The sequence below is a fragment of the Marmota monax genome, unplaced genomic scaffold, assembly GCF_021218885.2.
Source record: "Marmota monax isolate L192 unplaced genomic scaffold, Marmota_monax_Labrador192_F-V1.1 WCK01_AAM20220418_F8-fsc00001, whole genome shotgun sequence".
NCBI classification, from domain to species: Eukaryota; Metazoa; Chordata; class Mammalia; order Rodentia; family Sciuridae; genus Marmota; species Marmota monax.
The window spans coordinates 29,830,034-29,849,917 of NW_026693777.1; the positions used below are offsets into that span (position 1 = coordinate 29,830,034).

At 33.7% G+C, this 19,884-nt stretch overlaps 1 protein-coding gene across 11 annotated transcripts in view; it reads right to left on the minus strand.

The window, feature by feature from the left end:
- Ktn1 (kinectin 1) overlaps window positions 1–19,884 on the minus strand; it is a 115,722-nt gene that overhangs the window by 77,938 nt on the left and 17,900 nt on the right. For all 11 annotated transcript variants that reach the window (XM_046460962.2, XM_046460960.2, XM_046460968.2 and 8 more), the window contains exons 2-3: window positions 13,096–13,161; window positions 2,659–3,211 (exon numbers count right to left, since the gene is read on the minus strand). In XM_046460962.2, coding sequence (XP_046316918.1) covers window positions 2,659–3,181 — 523 coding nt within the window. In that variant the 5' untranslated portion in view covers window positions 3,182–3,211; window positions 13,096–13,161. The remainder of the gene's footprint in view (window positions 1–2,658; window positions 3,212–13,095; window positions 13,162–19,884) is intronic.

Genomic DNA, 19,884 nt, shown 5'->3' on the forward strand with positions numbered 1-19,884 from the left:
CCAGAGTGGGCAAAGTAAGGAGCCTCAGCTAGAGAAGAAGAAAGACTTCTAGAAGATGACTGGTGGTGATGACACAAAATGTGAATCTACTTAACACTACAAAACTGCAAACTTAAAAATGGTTAAAATGGCAGAATTTATACTCTACATATTTTACTACAATTAAAAAAATTCTCTCCTAAAGCACCCAAAATTATTATTCCACTCATAATATTCCTTTACAGTCTCCTTTGTGAACTGCTTCTCAATACTTTCAATTTAAACACTTCCCCTGATGATTTTATCTATACCGATGACTTCAACTATTACCTTCAAGCTCAAGCCTTCTGAATGTATTGTAAAGCCTTACCCTCACTTACACGCCAACATTAACTAGCCAACATTTGCACTTGAACCACAAACTAAAAGCATTCTCCTTTCCATTCACACCCCACGTCTCCAACATTCCCTATCTTAGTGCTAATAACCATGTACCCATGAGAGGATGGAAAATTTTTTCTGTCAAGGGCCAGATAGTAAACACTTTAGGTGTTACAGCAGTTCATTCAGATTCTGTCACAAGTATTCAAGTCTGCCATCACAGCATGAAAGCTAGTCAAAGATGTATGTAAGTGAATAAATGGCTGTGTCAAAAAAACAAACAAAACTGTATGAACACTAGTATTTGACTCATAATTTCTACATTTCTCTTTTGACTGTTCTTTTGTTTTTTTTTTTTCCCTACCATTTAAAATGTAAAACCTAAGACTGGTAGCTTCAGTGGTAGAGTACTTACCTAACACACATGAGGCCCTGGGTTCAAGTCCCAGCATCACAAAAGGAAAAAAATGTAAAAACTACTCTTGACTCATAGACCACAACAAAATAGGAAGAGGACCATATTCAACCTACAGTTACAGTTTGCCTACCCTGGGCTAACTCAGAACTTGGATATCAGCTTTGATCCTGTCTTCTCCTTTATCTGCCAACACATATAATGTATTTGGTCACATCATTCTTTCTTTGTATACCTCTCTATTTTCTATTTCTTCTATCACAGCTTACATGTTAACGTTGGAAAGGTACAAAATGTGAATCTACTTAACACTACAAAACTGCAAACTTAAAAATGGTTAAAATGGCAGAATTTATACTCTACATATTTTACTACAATTAAAAAAAATTCTCTTAACTAGTTTGCCCACATCAAATAACTGCCCCACGAAATCTGTCCTCATACTCTGCCAAAGAGATCTTTCTAAAGTATAAATCTGACCATGTAATTAACCTGCTTAAAAATCTTCAGCAATATCTACCCTAAAAAGTTTCAGCTTCTGGGACAGTATACAAAAAACATCATGATCTAGTTACTGCTATCTTTTCAGCTTTGCTCCCTACCTCGTATTTCATAGCTCAACAGTACACTATATCTTCTACCTCTGTGATAATTCTGCCAATGTGGTATAAAACCACTATTTCTTAGTGAAGTGACTGCAGTACTGAAGACTCAGCTAAACACTGCCTCCTTTCTGAAGACTAACCCTCCTCTATTACCCATAAGTAACTTTGGCCTCTGCATAAATCACTTTGGCCTCTGTATTTCTTCTATACATCTCCTTCATAAAACACATTTTGTTACTGGTTTGCATGTCCTTCTCCCCTCACTAAAAGATATAGTATTTCTCTAGCACCATGGTTGGTCATAGCTAGCAAGCAAATACTTAAAGTCCAATAAAACCAATATTCCTTGATATCCTTGGCGGATAGGTTCAAGAACCCCTGCCCAACACCAAAATCTGTAAAAGCTAAAGTCCCTTATATAATACAGCGTAGTATTAATATATCACCTATGCACATTCTCCCATATAGGTTTAAATCTTCTCTAGATTATGTAGAATACCTAATACAATACAAATGCTATAAACTATTGTTACAATATTGAATTATTTAGGGAATATTCTTATGGCAAGGAAAAAAGTTTGTACGTGTTCAATACAGATACAATTTTTTTCCAATATTTTCAATCCACAGTTGATTGAATCTAAGGATATAGAATCCATGGATATGAACAACTGAACATACCTATTAATAACCCTATTTTACCCCTTCCTATCCACCCCCCCCCAAAAAAAAATAAAATAAAATCCTAGCTAGCACTTATTCAAACTTCAAAACTTGCTCTAAGTGGTCTTCCGTAGAATTTCTACATTAGTTTAGACATAACTTAGATTAGCATAATAAACTTTTTAAATTATAATAACCTATTTATGTTTGTATTTACAGCTAGCATGTGACTACCTGGAAAATGCACTATTCACCTCTGTAGCCCCAGTACCTAGTATAATACCTAGCATAAAACAGATATATGATAAATGTATGTATAATTAACATATGATCAAAACTAATCTTTTCATCCTTAATTCTTACCACACTGATTACAAAGAGTTGGTTAAAATAAATGTAAACATTTCTAACTCCTGATAATTCTAATAAAAAAACAAAGTCAGATTTACAAAATTTTCATTAAAGGTCTTTCCATAAGAATTTTAAAATGTTATTTTATGATCAATAGTAATTTCTAATAGCAATTAATGTTAATGAAGGCAAACACACAGTAAAAGAATAATCTTGGGTTCATCTAACTACAAACATGCAATGAAGTTAAATATATTACAATACCGCTTCCATTTTTTGACTTCTTCTGCCCTGGTTTCTTCTTTGAGGAAGTTGCTTCGGAGGGCAGGGTGGGTTGTTTTGTAACTGGGATAGGTTCTACTTTTTTGCCAGGCACCTTTGATACATCACTTTCTTTGATGACTTGCTCTTCAAGTAAAGGTTTTTGTTTCTTTTCCTTCTTCTTTCTTTCCCTAACACTACTTGAAGTTTCAACCACATTCAATGGAACAGGTACAACTTGCTCATCTTCTACAGCCAAAGCATCAGATAATTTAAAGTCTCGAGGTACACTTTCTGAATCAGATTCATGGAGGTTTCCATTCTGGATTTCTTTCTTTTTGTTTTTTTTCTTTTCTGCCTTCTTTTTATCTGTTTTTGTAGGAATAAGCTTTTGTTCTCGTTTCTGTTTCGCAAGAACTTCATCATATAATGTTTCTTTCATGAAAAGCCAGAAGAAGAGGAAAATTACAGTAATAACTATTGACGGAATAAGGACAATAAAATATGTTGACTCATAAAACTCCATGGTGCTTTTATTAATGTGAACCTATAAAACCTAAATGGACAAAAACAAAAACAACCTCAGTCAGTCTCATAAAAAATTAAATTTACAAAACCCTTGCTCTTTCAAATGGCATTTCAGATCTAACCTGATCTATAAATCTAAACAATGTAAACAAGTTAGTTATTTAAATCATGTACTTGATTACTCTGCCAACTACAATTCAAACTAAAAAGGAAATGTGAGGTACCTAAAAATTTTAGAGTATTTAAAGCACATTCTTGCATTTGTTAACCATGTGAAAAGATACTACTGGGAGGAAACTGAAATGTTTTTCCTCCCAAATATCATTTTTTATTTGTTGGGGGAGGGGTTGTTTGTGATGCTAAGGATTCAACCCAGAGCCTCCTGTACTTAGGTATGTGCTCTATCACTGAATTACACTCTAAGCCCCACTTTTGATACGTTTTAGTATTTATCGTTTTTCTTTTTGTTGTATAATGATATATATGTGAAGGGGGGACGGGGTGTCAATTATTACCAACACTTGATATTCATTAAAAGTATTTTGCTTTTCATGGAAAAAAAATAAAGGTAGTTCACACCTTCATTTGTAGATTTAAGACCATCTTTATTCTGTTTATTCTGTTACTAATAGACTCATGTTGTGGTGGAATACATCAAGAATATGGAACTATAATAATATCAAAATGTTAGGTTGTGGCTTTGACAATAAAATACATGACAAAGTAAATGTTTCCCTAATTCAAGGCACCCCTTACTGCATAAAACAAGTTATACTGCAAAAGCAAGACTTCGTCACCAATAGCCTACCCAAATGCTAAAAAGAAAAGGGCTGGCCCTCATTGGTAGTGCATAAGCCCTAATTTTACATTAACCAAATAGCTACAGGAAAGAAAACAGATATGATCTGACTACCTGGTCATATCTACCTTGAATAGATATCATATTCCTGACCTGAGCAGTAATTTTTGCTAAAATTACATCTCAACGTAAAAATGATACTAATGTTCAGTTCTAAATCTCAATATTCCTCTAAGTATATATATAAAGCCACATAAAGGTGGCTTGAATTCTTATGTCCTCTAAAATATGTTACCGAAAAAGGCAAGATGTATAAATGCAGATATAATTAAACCCCAGGACATGCTTAGGAATAAAGCAAGTTAGCTTTTGCATATTTATTATACAAATCTGAGAATTCTTGAAGTTTAAGTTATCAGTCTTAAAAGTTAAAAACAAGATTAGAAAAAGAAACCAATTCCACCTAAGCAGAAGATCTAACCTGATCTATAAATCTAAACAATGTAAACAAGTTAGTTATTTAAATCATGTACTTGATTACTTATCCTAAGAGTCACTTATCCTAAGAATTATTTTAGACCCTAGAAAACATGCTTTTAAGTTAAATAAATCTAAGTTTATTGAATATAAGGCTTAATTCAAGTTTCACCAGCAATGACCCAAGTCTGCAAAGAGATGAAAATGGAACCTAAGGACAAAGTAGTTTGTTCAACAGGCACTATAAATCTTGATGACTGAAATGACATTTAACATTTCCCATTTTCATAAGCAATTTTTAAAATAACATTTACACAACCCTCAACTAAGATTTTAACAAGTTGAAGGGGATAAGGAATCACCAACATAGCAAAAGAAACCTAACACAGAATTGTTCCTCCCTGATAACTTCATGTTAACATGAACTATTTCTAAATTATTAGACACCTTTTACTGTGCCTGTTTATAAAAAGCAGAGGTTTTGGGGCGGGGGGGGGGGGTTGGTTTTGTTTTAAGCATAGCATCCATAGTATAGAAAACCTGTTCACTTGGTGGGAGAGTTTGGGAAAGAAGACAAACCAATGAGTTGGAACACATTTAAAATTTTTGTTTTGGGATGAAGAGAGGCTAAGGGAGACACAAACCCTGAAGAAGCAACAGCAGGTGGTAGTGAAGGAAGAAGAGAAATAGGAAAAGGATGTGGTGGTGGCAGGGAGGGGAGAGAGAAGAAGAGGTCAAGTCAAAATCGGAAAGCCCTGATGAAGCAAGCTACAGTCCTATACAAACCTAAGGCTTAAGAAAGTGAATTTATGTTCAAGCAGAGCATGTCTTCCTGTATAGAAAGGAAAAGAAGCAAATGTTCAGGGAGACTGACAACATAAAACTCCAAGAAGTCTGAAACATTTTTTCTTCAAAGATTCTGACGACTTTCTAGTTTCCTTTTCCAGGTCCCACACAGAACTGAAGGAATCATGTTTCCTGTCTTTAGATTTTCATGGGATTCCTTTCATATAATTCAATTCCCTTTCACTTGAGCTCACTTGGGTTTCATTCTGCAACTAGAGGAGCCTAACCAGAATGCCAAAACATTAAAAATTGAGACAATGTTTCCATTAATTTAAAACAATAATCCTGATTCTTCATCCAAGGAAATGTATTTACAACAAAAAGCATAAAGATATACATAGCAACATTACATAAACTGGAGACATAAAACATGCAACATCATAATTAATTCGAAGTACAGCTATTACAACTATAAATACTAAAGCTATTTGTTCAAAGCAATTCTACTAAAAAGCCAAACTCAAAATTTTACTTTATGATCAAAACATGTTACATATAATAAGTTCAATAACTAAAAGTGAATAAAAATGAATACTAAGTGAATGAATACTTTTACAAAGCAATTAATATACTTCAAATTTACATTATACCCATAGGCAACAATGAGGAGGCAAAAGGGGATTAGGAATAAAATACACGGGAAGTGAGTGGGGAGCAAAATGGAAAGATTTAAGGTGGGGGCAATGAAAAAATAAAGGGGAAAGAGGCTGAAAGAAAATTAATTTAGCTCTAGGTGATAGGCCCCAGTTTTTTTTTCTAAGTCCACAGTATATAATTCAATAAATCTATGTTGAGTTGATAACACAGACAGGCAGAGGTTCATGTTTTGAATTGAGAATTGGCACAAATCACCAATATTTGCTTTTCCCATATTATCAGATGCCCTAACCTAATCACACATAAATGCTAAAAGAGTCCAATCTGAATGTAATAAACAGCCAATGGTGTTGAAGAAAATTTCTCTGTCAAGTCAATCAGGACTGAAATATCCATGAGATCATAAGAAATCAAGTCCAAACTATTCTCAAACCACATTTCATATCAGTCTTCTTCATTTTTTATTCAGACACAAATCCTTCCAGAAATGGTTTAAAGATACCAATCCTCTTTCTCAAAGAAAGACATATGTACTCATTAATATTTATAATTAATTTAAAGTTTCTGGACTCTCAGAAGTGTATGCACAAACCCCAGGTTAAAAGCCCTGCTCTAGAACAAGAATGGGAGTTTTCATCACTGCATTCTCTGTAAAGAATTCAAAAGATAATAAATTAATAGTATGTAGAGGGTCTGGGGATGGGTACCTCAATAGTAGAGTGCTTGCCCAGCATGCACTAGGCCCCAAGTTCAATCCCCAGCACCACATTAAAAAATCACACACACACACACACACACACACAAAATTAAATTAAATTAAAGGACTGGAGATGTAGCTCAGTGGTAGGCCACTTACCCAGCATGCATAAAGCCTGGCATTAATCTGCAGCAAAACAATATTGAAGTTCTCATCTCAGAGTTATGTACTATGAATGCTAATCAACAAAATTCTATTTACTCATCCTTCTATATAACTTATGCTTGCTCTTACAAAAACTGAGCGATGTCACTGAGTTAAATTTTATAAACTTCTCTGAAGGCACAAAAATCTGCTTATATTAATATAAACTAAAATTTAAAAATTAAATATTGTGTAGTTACTAGCCATCAAATAAAGTAAGCATGTTATACATACTCCAGATATGTCCTTAAAAAAAAAGTAAATTATTTTAAGAATGGTGAATAACATTATAACAATACACTAAAATGGACATCAAAAGTCTTTGGCTTGTAGTTCCAATTGTGCCTTCATCCAAGGCATTCCCTAAAAATTAAAATATACAGGTTTCTTACATAGCTTTACAGCCCAAACTATTTGCATGATCTTGGAAATGCCAAACCAAAAAATTTAAGTGGGCCCAAGAGAAGGGAGAAGCAAAAGCATATCCTCTTTAGTGGAATCTTCACTTAAGCCAAGTTCAAGATTTTCAAATACTATGATGCAGATATGAGTCCATGACTCAAATGAAAGAACATGTGATAAGTCACCATGAGCAAAAGGCAGCAGAAACAAGCTAAAGAATTAAAGATTTAAAGTCTGTAAAGACTTAAGAGATTGCAATTTACAAATACAGGTTACAACACAAATAAAAGGGAATTGGAAAAATGAGGAAAGAACTAATACTATTAAAAGTGACTAGGCAGGGCTGAGGTTGTGGCTCAGTGGTAGAGCACTTGCCTAGCACGTGTGAGGCACTGGGTTCGATCCTAAGCACCACATAAAAATAAATAAATAAAATAAAGGAATTGTGTCCATCTACAACTAAAAAATATTTTTTTAAAAAAAGTGACTAGGTAGATTTGAATTAGGATTCTACAAACAAAAAAAAACAATCAAAATTTAAAACATCCATATGCCAGATATGGTGGCACACGCCTATAATCCCAGCTGCTCTGGAGGCTGAGACAGGAGGATCGTGAGTTCAAAGCCTCAGCAATGGCAAGGCTAAGCAACTCAGTGAGACCCTGTCTAAATAAAATACAAAATAGGACTGGGGATGTGGCTCAGTGTTGAGTGTCCCTGAGTTCAATCCCCAGTACCAAAAAAAAAAAAAAAAAATTTAAACCCAACAAATTGGTCACAAGTAGGTTCAGAGACTAATTAAAAGGACTTCAATGGTTCAGATATATCTGAAAAAAATAAATCAAATCAATGCAGTCTGTCACTGAGCTATATCCCTAGTCCTTCATTTGCATTCTCCACTTAAATTTTAAAATTTGAACACAAGATGTTTATCAGTGATCACAAATACATATGCTTACCTTAAATAAATTTGTGATTTAGTTTAGAAGGGAAGTACTTGCTATCTGTAAACCAGAACAACAACAAAAAAAAAACTAACACAAGCTTTGATGTGGTCCCCTACTCTTCCAATTCAAGTAGCATGTCTACAGCTAGTTCTATGATTCCAGAGCACATATGCAGAATTTTATGAGCTAGCAAATAGTCTTAACAAATAGAAAGGCTGCAGTATACTGCAGTGTGGTAAAGATAAAAGAAGAGATTTTAAAAAAAAATTCAAAAATGAAATCAAATGCAAATACATACAAAAATTTAATTTATTGTATTTCATGTCAGTAAAGTTTGAATCATTCAGATCAAATAAAAACATCAAGATAAAGTTCTATACATAATTATGAAAAAGTATACAGCTAAATAGATGGATTCATTCCTCTTATACAGTTCTACATGTTTAAATGTTTATAAGTATATCATATTTGTAGTAAGCATTTTAAAAAACAAACTTGTCCCTACAAATCAATAAGAAAAAGATGAACAACACAATATAAAAATAACACTAACCACTTCCTAAAATGGCCATCAAAATACAAAAACTCAGGGCTGGGGACATAGCTCAGTTGGTAGAGTGCTTGCCTCACATGCACAAGGCCCTGGGATCAATCCCCAGCATCACCAAAAAAAAAAAAAAAATACAAAAACTCATCTAAATTCATATCCTCCTAAGTCAGTTACTCTGACAAAAGTATAGTTTCCCTGGAATGCACAATAAAATCATCTTTTAAAGTAACAGGAGAAAAGATTCAAAGTAACCAAAAAACAAAATAATCTAGTAAATCAAATACATGGGAACTCCATTTACAATATTTTTTCTAAAATTAACTTTACAGACTACAATGAAATCTCAAAGATGTAGTGCAATTGTAACATAGTTATTTGTATAACTCACATCTTATTAATATACCCCTAAGTTATTTCAGCAGTATCCATTCTGAAATACTGCTACTACATATGAAGTAAACAATGAAATTTAATTTCTCCATTAGGTCTCATGCCACAAAATTTGAAATTTCTATTAAAACCGAATTTACATTTTTCCTTTAATATGAAAATAGGTAAGTCAGCTCAAACAACTTCTCTAAGAAACTGAAAAGGAACTGGACAGTTCATAACTTTTTTCCTCCCAATGCTAGAGGTTGGAACCCAGGGCCTTGAGCATGCTAGGCAAGCACTCTACCACTAGGCAAGCACTCTACCACTAACCTGCATTCCCAGCCTCTAATAATTTTTTTAAATACTTAAGTCTTTCAAATCAATATACAAAATTGGTTTCCAAAGACAAATATGAAGTCAACAAAACTATTCAAAAGTTAACATTAGAACATGAAATTCATAGCAATAATGTAACTATAAAACAACTATACTATGTACGGAAATATTTTCTCCCCCTAAAAATCTATGATCTTGACCTACCTTTTCTTTTTACAAGATTGTTAGGTTGGAAAAGGCCATCTAATACAATTAGACACTCAGAGACTGAACCCAGCTAAATGGTCAGACAGCCTATACTTGAAAACCAGGGATGAACATCTCATAAACACCCTCTTTAGACAAGTTCTTCATACTTTTGATCCAAAATTTGAGATGACTTCCTGTGGTCTTCGCTCTATATTCAATCCTACTATATATTCAATCCTACTATCACAAGGTCATCCTAACAACTGACACTTGTGATCAATTAAATTTATTAGAAAACAAAAATACCTATTTGAAATCTGTCATTTAAAAATTCGCTGTCCCTTAGGAAGTTTGACTAGTACATAACCTTAGATCACTTAACAATGAAAAGCACTAGTCAAATGTTTTATTTTTCTTGCCAAACCCCAGAAAGACATCATACTTAAAATATAATTTACCAACCTCAAAGACAAGGATGTCAAATATAACCCAAAATGACCCTAGGGCAGCTACTAAAAAAAACTTTGCTTATGAAACAAAAGTTTACAAACACTGCCCAAGAACAGCCAAATAAATGCAACAGAAATACCCCAAATATGTATGAAAAGTTCAGAATATCATCAAAATACCATTTCAAATCAATAGGTTAATAAACATAGGTAGATATATATATACTTAATGTTAGTAGTAGTGGCACAAATGATAGCCATTTTAGAAAGAAATTAAGTCCTTACATCTCAATTATATATGGATCAAGGTTTTAAAGGTTAAATCATGAAAGAACCAGAGCAAAACACATGGGCTTTTTTTTTTTTTTAATCTATTTTCTAAAAGGCTTTTCTATGTCTCACATAAAAGCCAGAGGCATGAAGAAAAAGATTGGCAAATCTGATGAGAAAACAATATATAAAGGCTTACAGGGAAAAAAATAAAGTGACTAAACACAAAAAAAAACTGTGATTTTACAATATTTACAAAGTAAAACAATATTAATATATACAGTATGTAATCAAAGTAAATAGTTTTTTTTCCCTTAAATTGTAAAGGTCTGGCTGCCTTGACTTACAAATACTACTTAAAATTTGAGAAAAATGAATGAGAGGACACATTTAGAAGGTTGGTGGGGGGAGGATACTCAGTGTATTTTTTTTTTTTTTTAGAAACACAACCTCAGTAACATTAAAGATATGCAAAGTAAAACAGTATGTGTCTTCTTTTCACTTAAGCTATCAAGGGCAGGAACCAGAAATTTTGGAGGTAATATATATGTTCAGTTCCTGGAGGATCATGATCATTTCACCAGTATACACAGAAGAACACATATTGTACACTTCAAACATATGAAAAGTTTACAGTTTGTTGTATGCCAATTATACTTCGATAAAGACATCTTTAAAAATTACATGCTTGTAGGGCTGGGGCTCAGTGGTAGAACGCACATGCCTGGTGCACATGAGGCACTGGATATGATCCTCAGCATCACATAAAAATAAAATAAAGGTATAAAAAAATTACATGTTTGTAAATTTATCTCTCTTCACTATGGTTGGCAAATATTTAAAAGCATGAGCTAGAGAATATGAAAAATGATGCTTTTATCATTTAGTTTGAGTATTAACTAGTACAATACAAGAGAAATTTGGAAAAACCTTAATAAAAACATAAAAACCATGCATCCTCTTCAGAGAAAATTTCTTTCCTGGTAGTTTATACCATAGACACAATCACACAAATACAGGGACTTACTTACTCTATGTTCACTGTTTGTAATGCAGCTTTATAATCCTTGGGCCTACTATTAAGGAAATGACTAACCTTGAAATACAGCTTCACATATAATATGGGTACATATTTGAAATATATATTTTTTCCAGCACTGGGTTTTGAAACCAGGGTGCTCTACCAGTTAACTATGTCCCAAGCCCTTTCTATTTTTTGACAGGTTCTTCCTAAGTGACCCAGTCTGGCCTTGTATTTGCTATCCTCCTGCCTCACCTTCCCAAGTAGCTGAGATTACAGGAATGTACTACTACATTCAGCTTCAAAAAAAAATTTTATATGTGTGTGTGTGTGTGTGTGTATCATGACACATAAGACACAATATATACACATACATGTGTTTGTATGTGTGTAAACACACACATATATCAAACTACATAATAGCATACAAAAAACAAAATTCTTTTACATGAGAGCACATATGAGGCCCTAGGTTTAATCCCCAGTACTGGGGGGGAAAAAAAGGCACGCTTTCTAAGATTAAAGGAAGTCCTGTCTTGAGGAGGAGAAAGATCAAATACTGTTAATGTCTATTTAAAGCTAAGAAAGGAGGATGTTGGCCTGCAATTTCTTGAGGAAATGAAATTGATACAAATTACATAGAATAGAGACTTTCCAAGGGGTCCACAATCAGTGAAGGAGAGACTGAAGTGGGGTAAATCCCCATGTTAACACAATGAGGAAAAAAAGACACAAAGACTGCAGATTTCCAAATGCCAAATAAAAAGTTTCCATTAAGACTTGCATAACCATGGATTCTCAGATTTGCATTTACAGTTTGTAATCCAGACTACCCACTCCCAGCACCTACCAAAAATATTAATGTAAAAATGACTCAAAGGTCATGAAAGCCTAAGACTCTTAGGAAGAAAACAAAATTCCTCCAGGAAAAAAAAAAAAAAAATTCCTTCTATCCAGTCTAGCCTGCACAGTACAGTATTTGTAGAAACATTCTTGTAGAAGGTGACTTAAAATCAAAAAAAGAACAAACAGAATATATCACCAAGAACTCCAGACAACAGAAAGTGAAAAATTATTAATTTTTTCGATCATTAGAACTGTAAAAGAAATCAGAAAACACTCATTAACACAACGAAAATTAGAAAGACTTGTAGAAACTAAGTAAATTAGGTATCATGTGTGCCAGGTGTGGTGGCTAATCCTTGTAATCTCAGCTACTTGAAAGATAAGGCAGGAGAATCTTGACTTCTAGACAAGCCTTAGCAATTTAGTGAAACCCTGTCTCAAAATAAATTATTAATAAAAGAGTTGAGAATGTAGCTTAGTGGTAGAGGACCTGCCTAGCATTCATGAGGCCCTGAATTCAATCCCCAGTTCTGCCAAAAGGAAAAAAAAAAGTGTGTATACATAAACACATATGCACAACACAAACAAGCACCCATAAATTATAACTAAAGAACTGATAATTATGCAAAGTTTAAGAATAATCAAATGGGAAGACAGATCAGACAAAAACTGACAATGCAACATAAAAGGACACATAGGGAAAATATGAAAGAAACCTTAATAGAAGCATATAATAAGAAGGTCCAATAAATCAAATGGGAATTCAAGAAGAGAAAAGAAGGAGGGGAATATCTGATCAGAAAATGGCTAAGAATTTTCAAAAATTGTTGAAAATTCTTAGCCATTATGGATCTCCAATTCAAGAAGGACAACAAAATCTGGGCAGAATAAATAAAGTGTTTTTACATACCTGTAGTAACACTGTATAATTCAAAAGGTGTAAAGCAAGTCTTATAAGCAACACAGGAAAAATTACCTATAAAGGAATAAAATTAGACTCACATTAGCCAGCAATAGAAGCCAGAGGATAACGGAATAAAATCTCTGAAGAAACAATAACCAATAACATAGGATTCTAGATCCAAGCTCAATATTGAAATTTTAATTATCAGAAGTGTCACTATGTGTAACAAAACTGACAGTTAATGTCAGTAAACAATATTTTATATAAAATACGCTAAACTAAAAAAAGTAGTATTTTTAAGTAAGCAGTACAACTCTTCCAACCAAAATATAAGTGAGACTACTCCCATACTCTTTCACATTAGGAATTACTGCTGACCTTTTATTTTTGTTTTGTTTTAGTTCCTAATACACTTTATAGGAAGCCAGGATAAAGCGTGCTAGCTCGTCTACTCTCTGGCTCCTCAATCACAAGCTTCCAAGTACAAAGTCACAGCATTTTATAGTCAAGTAGAGCAATTAAATAATACTTGAAAACCTAATTATTTTTTCTAAAACCTTATAATCTATTCTGTAGTCAACATTTCAATTTCTACACTTTCTCAGTCTACACTGGTTTTAATTTTAATGTCATTCCACAAGCAAATTCCCATCATTGCTATTTAAAAGAAAAGAGATACACAGTCTATATAAACAGCAACAATATGAATAAAAACAAAATCTTGAACATGCTCTAAGTACACACAATTTAAACAACTAAAATAGGTCAAAAAAAATACTTATGAACTCTTATTTGACTATTAATCCATACAATGAAGTTAAAGAAAAAGAATCTAAAAATTAAGAAATTTTTCCATTCTGATTTACTGAAATTAAGAGCCATTGTGTTTGCATTCATAAACACGTGGTCATCATTTCATGAAAATATACCTCTACAACAATGGATTAAGAAAACATTCGCTAAAAAACTTTTTCTCACTTATTATAAAAGGTTCAGTCTATATCACTCAAAGTTTAAAGTGACTATTTATCTATGTTCTTTCCCATCTATCTTCTAGGAGCCCCACACAGTGCCAGATGCATCACACTGTCAAGTTTGTTGCATCCATTATAATCTTGGAAAGAAAAAACAGTTTTACTTTTCTGAATTAAATAATTTTACATAGGCAGTCCTTGAAAGTCTTCACCTTCTTTCATAATGCAATTTCATAAATACAGTGTACATCAATCCTATTTGTATACACTAGTACTATGAACCACAAAATCAAGTTTTAGTATGATATGCTCTTTAAAGCCACAAAATAACAGAAAAAAATCAGAAGTATATAATTACTATGAATTGGAAATAAGTGTAATTTACATTTTGACACACTGAAATTTACAATGTCAAAAAAGTTTATTAAAAAACCCTTAATAAAATATTGGCAATCCATATTCAAAAACACATTAAGAAGATGGTACATCATGATCAAGTTGTTTTCATCCCAGAGATGCAAGATTGGTCTAACTTATACAAATCAATAAATGTAATTCACCACATAAATGTAATTAAGGACAAAAATCACATGATTGTTTCAACAGATAAAGAAAAAGCCTGTGAATTTGGTGTCAACATACCTTATATGATAAATTATGGTATTATGGTGTATTAAGAATTGTAATGCAAAAGTAAATTTAAAAAGAAAAGAAAAGAAAAAGCCTGGGGTGTGGGGGCTGGAGTTGTGGCTCAGCAGTATAGCGCTCGCCTAGCACCTGTGGGGTCCTGGCTTCTAGCCTCAGCACCACATAAAAATAAAATAAAGGTATTATGTCCAACTACAACTAAAAAACAAAATATTTTTAAAAAAAGAAAAAGCCTTCGCCAGGCATGGTGGCACACACCTGTAATCTCAGTGGCTCTGGAGGCTGAGGCAGGAGGATCAGGCCAGCCACAGTAACAGTGAAGCACTAAGGAACTCAGTGAGACCTTATCTCTAAATAAAATAGAAAATCGGGTTGGGGATGTGGTTCAAGGGTCAAGTGCCCCTGACTTCAATCCCTGGTATCAAAAAAAAAAAAAGAAAAGAAAAAAGTCTTCAACAAAATTCAGCACCCATTCACATTTAAACCACTTTAGAAACTATGGATAAAGGAACTTCCCTCAACATCATAAAAGCTATATATGACAAACCCAAAATCAACATCATACTGAACAAAGAAAAACAATAATTTCCTCTAAAATCAGGAACAAGACAAGCATGTCCTCTCTCACCACTACTATTCAGTATAGTTCTTGAAACTCTAGCCAGAACAATTAAGCAAGACAAGGAAATTAAAGGGATAACAATAAAAATAATTAGTCAAATGATCCCTGTGCCAATGACAACATTCTATAAGTATAAGACCCAAAAATCTCCACCAGAAGACTTCTAGAGCTGATAACCAAATTGAACAAATTAGCAGGATACAAAATCAACAAACAGAAGTCAACACCTTTCTTTATGAATCTGCTGAGAAAGAAATAAGGAAAACAATCCCATTCACAATAACCTCAAAAAAAATAAAATACTTGGGAATAAATCTGAACAAGGAATCTTGTAATGAAAACTACAGAAAAAAAGAAATCAAAGATGACATCAGAAGATGGAAAGATGTTCCATGTCCTTGGATAAGTAGAATTAATATTATCAAAATGACCATATTACCAAACTTGATCAACAGATTCAATGCAAATCCCAGCAAAATACTACTGACATTCTTCAGAGTTAGAAAAAAATTTCTAAAACTCATACTGAAGGACAGCTAAAGCAATACTAAGCAATAAGAACAATGCCAGAGACATCAATACCTAATCTCGAATTATACTACAGAACTATAATAACAAAAACAGCATAGTACTGGCATAAAAACAGACACAAAGGGGCTGGAGTTGTGGCTCAGTGGTACAGCGCTTGCCTAGCATGTGTGTGGCAGTGGGCTCAATTCTCAGTACCACATGTAACTAAATAAAAGTCTACTGACAACTAAAAAAATATTAAAAAAAAAAAAAAGGACAGACATGAAGACCTATGGAACAGAACATAAAACAGAGAAGAACCACTTAGATACAGTCATCTGATTCTTGGCAAAGGTGTAAAAAATATACATTGGAGATAACCTTCAACAAATGGTGATGGGAAAACTGGTTATCCTAATATAGAAGAATAAAACTAATCCCTATTGCTCACCCTGAACAGAAATCAAGTCAAAGTAGATAAAAGACCAGATAAAAGACCAGAAACAACTGCAACTTTTAGAAGAAAATACAGGGTCAACACTACCACACATGGGTACAGGCACCAACTTTCTTAATCAGATTCCCAATCAATAAATGACATGGTTTCAAATTTAAAAGCTTCTGCAGAGCAAAGGAAATGATTAAGAGTAAGAAGAGACAGCCACCACCAGAATGGGAGAAAATCTTTGCCAGCTACTCTTCCAACAAAGGATTAATATCCAGAATATAAAAAGAATGCAAAAAACTTGAGCTGGGGATATAGCTCAGTGGGTAGAGTGCTTGCCTCACATGCACAAGGCCCTGGCTTCAATCCCCAGCACCACCAAAAAAAAAAAAAAGATTGCAAAAAAAATAACACCAAAAACATAAATAACCCAATCACTAAATGGGCAAATGAATTAAACAGACATTTTTTTAAAGTAGAAACACAATGGCCAACAGATATATGAAAAAAATGCTCAACATCCTTAGCAATCAGGGAATGCAACCCTTAAATTTCATCTCACACCAGTTAGAATGGCAATCATCAAGAATACAAATATAAAGTTAGGCGTCTGATGCATGTTTGCAATCCTAACAACTCGAGATGCAGAACAATCACAAGTTCAAGGCTCATCTCAGCAATTAAGCAAGACCCTGTTGTCAACCTTTTTTTTTTTTTAATTAAGTTTTTTAAAAGAGCTGGGCATGTAGCCCAGGGTAGAACACCCCTGCATTCCATCCCCAATATCACAAACAAAAAAATAATAATACAAATTTTAAAAAATGTTAGCTAGGATATGAGGGAAAAGGTTGGTGGGACTGCAAATAGGTATAAACACGTGGGAAGCAATATGGAAATTCCTCAACACTGAAAATGAAACAACCATACAACCTAGATATCCCACTTGGTATTTATTCAAAAGTACTAAAATCAGCATAGTATGGTGATACATGCACACCAATGTTTATAGCAGTGCAATTCAAAATACCCAAGTTAAGGAACCAGCCCAGGTGCCCCAGAAACAGACAAAAAAAAAAAAAAAGAAAGAAAATGAGACAGAACCTATAGAACTCAATATCACAATCAATAACCTTGACTTAACTGACATATATAGAATATATCAACCATCATCAAGTGGATATACTTTTTTCTCAGCAGTACATGGATCCTTCTCAAAAATAGACCATATATTATGCCATAGGGCAACCCTCAGTAAATATAAAGGGGTGGAGATAATACCATGCATTTTATCTGATCATAATGGAATGAAACTGGAAATCAATGATAAAAGAAGGAAGGAAAAATCCTACATCACATGGAAAATGAACAATATGTTACTGAATAATCAATGGGTTACAGAAGACATAAAGGAGGAAATCAAAAAATTCTTAGAGGTAAATGAAAATACAGACACAACATATCGGAATCTATGGGACACAATGAAAGCAGTTTTAAGAGGGAAATTCATTGCCTGGAGGTCATTCCTCAAAAAAAGGAAAAACCAACAAATAAATGAGCTCACACTTCATCTCAAAGCCCTAGAAAAGGAAGAGCAAAACAACAGCAAATGTAGCAGAAGACAAGAAATAATTAAAATCAGAGCGGAAATCAACGAAATTGAAACAAAAGAAACTATTGAAAAAATTAACAAAACTAAAAGTTGGTTCTTTGAAAAAATAAATAAGATCAACAGACCCTTAGCCATGCTAACGAAGAGAAGAAGAGAGAGAACTCAAATTACTAACATACGGGATGAAAAAGGCAATATCACAACAGATGCTACAGAAATACAGAAGACAATTAGAAATTATTTTGAAAACCTATATTCCAATAAAATAGAAGATAGTGAAGACATCGATAAATTTCTTAAGTCATATGATTTGCCCAGACTGAGTCAGGAGGATACTCACAACTTAAACAAACCTATAACAATGGACTACCAACCAAGAAAAGCCCAGGACCAGATGGGTATGCAGCGGAGTTTTACAAAACCTTTAAAGAAGAATTATTACCAATACTTTTCAAGTTATTTAAGGAAACAGAAAAAGAGGGAGCTCTGCCAAATTCATTCTATGAGGCCAACATCACCCTGATTCCGAAACCAGACAAAGACACCTCAAAGAAAGAAAACTACAGACCAATATCTCTGATGAACCTAGATGCAAAAATCCTCAATAAAATTCTGGCGAATCGGATACAAAGGCACATCAAAAAAAATTGTGCACCATGATCAAGTAGGATTCATACCTGGGATGCAAGGATGGTTCAATATATGGAAATCAATAAATGTTATACACCACATCAATAGACTTAAAGATAAGAACCATATGATCATCTCGATAGACGCAGAAAAAGCATTCGACAAAGTACAGCATCCCTTTATGTTCAAAACATTAGAAAAACTAGGGATAACAGGAACTTACCTCGACATAGTAAAAGCTATATATGCTAAGCCTCAGGCTAGCATCATTCTGAATGGAGAAAAACTGAAGGCATTCCCTCTAAAATCTGGAACAAGACAGGGATGCCCTCTATCACCACTTCTATTCAATATAGTTCTCGAAACACTGGCCAGAGCAATTAGACGAAAGAAATTAAAGGCATAAAAATAGGAAAAGAAGAACTTAAATTATCACTATTTGCAGCTGACATGATTCTATACCTAGAAGACCCAAAAGGGTCTACAAAAAAACTACTAGAACTAATAAATGAATTCAGCAAAGTGGCAGGATATAAAATCAACACGCATAAATCAAAGGCATTTCTGTATATCAGCGACAAAACTTCTGAAACGGAAATGAGGAAATACACTCCATTCACAATATCCTCAAAAAAAAAAAAAAATACTTGGGAATCAACCTAACAAAAGAGGTAAAAGATCTATACAATGAAAACTACAGAACCCTAAAAAGAGAAGTAGAAGAAGATCTTAGAAGATGGAAAAATATACCCTGTTCATGGATAGGCAGAACTAACATCATCAAAATGGCGATATTACCAAATGTTCTGTATAGGTTTAATGCAATGCCAATCAAAATCCCAACGGCATTTCTTGTAGAAATAGATAAAGCAATCATGAAATTCATATGGAAAAATAAAAGACCCAGAATAGCAAAAGCAATTCTAAGCAGGAAGTGTGAATCAGGCGGTATAGCGATACCAGACTTCAAACTATACTACAGAGCAATAGTAAGAAAAACAGCATGGTACTGGTACCAAAACAGGCAGGTGGACCAATGGTACAGAATAGAGGACACAGAGACTAATCCACAAAGCTACAACTATCTTATATTTGATAAAGGAGCTAAAAGCATGCAATGGAGGAAGGATAGCATCTTCAACAAATGGTACTGGGAAAACTGGAAATTCATATGCAACAAAATGAAACTGAATCCCCTCCTCTCGCCATGCACAAAAGTTAACTCAAAGTGGATCAAGGAGCTAGATATCAAATCAGAGACTCTGCGTCTGATAGAAGAAAAAGTTGGCTCCGATCTACATATTGTGGGGTCGGGCTCCAAATTCCTTAATAGGACACCCATAGCACAAGAGTTAAT